We start from the raw sequence: 1,349 nt of genomic DNA on the forward strand, positions 1-1,349 counted from the left end.
GGTGCTGCCTGCATACGGCCCACAGTGCTGACCGCGCCCCCCGCCCGCAGGCACGCATGCGTACTGGTATGACCTGAGCACGGGGCAGCTGAAGGAGCGGGCATGGACACAGGTGGGCAACTGCTCGGCGATGCTGCGCTGGCTGGAGCGCTACTACTGCTTCCAGGGCCTGCGCTTCCTGCGCTTCCACCCGCTGACCGGCGACGTGCCCCGCCACTACCCCCTCGACGCCCGCGACTACTTCATCTGCTGCCCCGGCAGAGGTGAGGCCTGCGCCCCCGGGCCCGGCCCTGGCCACCCGCGCTGAGGATCCCCTGGCGTCCCCAAAGCCCAAGCTCCCTGGCCCCCCTGCACCACGGCTCCACCAGTGTCTCCATACCACAGCCCCCCAGGCCTGGCTCCCCAGATCATGCTCCTTGGGGACCCCCAGTACCCCAAACCACCCCCTGGGCCCAACCCCAAAGCACACCTCCACGGCGGCACCCGGGGCCCTGCTACCCCCGCAGCTACTTCTCACCCAGCGGCAGTGAGACCCCCCCAGCCCCCAGCGCTCCCCAATGCCCTGCTCCCCACGGCACCCTGCCATCTCTGGGTCCGCGGGGACCCTGCCGACACTGTCTGGCTGCAGGTCACGGGTATGCGGCGCGCCAAAACGCCACGCTCTACGCTCTCATGGACCGCTGCAGCGGGATGCCCCTGCAGGCCTTCACCTCCGACGACAAGGGCCGGCTCTACGCCTTCCGCCGTGAGTGGGGCAGGGGGCAGGGGGCTGCAGCACACCCTGTCCCGGGGCACAGGGATTGCACCCCAGCTGTCCCTGGAGCCACACGTGTCCCCACAGAGAGCTACTACTTCCGCCTGGACTCCCAGCGGGACGGGTGGCATGCGTGGCCCATCAAGCACACGTGGGCCGGGCTGGAGGGTGAGGTGGACGCTGCCTTCACCTGGGAGAACCTAACGTACTTCATCCAGGTAAGGCCGGTGTGGCGCCAGGCTCCGGGGGCTGTACCCGGGCAGGGGGCTGGGTGCCCGTGCCTGCGGGCCGTCCGCCTGTGCCCCCAGCGTGGCACGTCTCTGTCCGTGCAGGGCGCCCAGGTGTCCATCTACCGGGAGGACCGGAGCCACGCGCCGGTGCAGGGCTACCCCAAGAGGCTGCAGGACGAGCTGGGGATCCCAGGTGCCGACGCCGCCTTCATCTGCCCCGGCTCCACGCTGCTCTACGTCATCCGAGGTGCACGAGGGTGGGGTGCGAGGGCTGGGAGGGCGAGAGCACGGGGTGGCGGGATGGGAACCCGGACCCCCGGTTCCCATCTGAGCTCTGAGAAGGGAGCAGGGTCTGGGCAGGGGTC

The 1,349-nt window shown here is 70.3% G+C and overlaps 1 protein-coding gene across 1 annotated transcript in view; it reads left to right on the top strand.

The window, feature by feature from the left end:
* The window catches only part of HPX (hemopexin), a 2,407-nt gene extending 1,085 nt beyond the window's left edge, over nt 1–1,322 (top strand). Inside the window, exons 6-10 of the mRNA XM_019528555.1 lie at nt 51–263; nt 629–745; nt 842–972; nt 1,087–1,233; nt 1,317–1,322. Of these exons, the coding sequence (XP_019384100.1) occupies nt 51–263; nt 629–745; nt 842–972; nt 1,087–1,233; nt 1,317–1,322 (614 nt within the window). The remainder of the gene's footprint in view (nt 1–50; nt 264–628; nt 746–841; nt 973–1,086; nt 1,234–1,316) is intronic.
* The last annotated feature ends 27 nt before the right edge of the window (nt 1,323–1,349 follow it).

The sequence above is a fragment of the Crocodylus porosus genome, unplaced genomic scaffold, assembly GCF_001723895.1.
Source record: "Crocodylus porosus isolate Cpor-Errol unplaced genomic scaffold, CroPor_comp1, whole genome shotgun sequence".
NCBI lineage: Eukaryota > Metazoa > Chordata > Crocodylia > Crocodylidae > Crocodylus > Crocodylus porosus.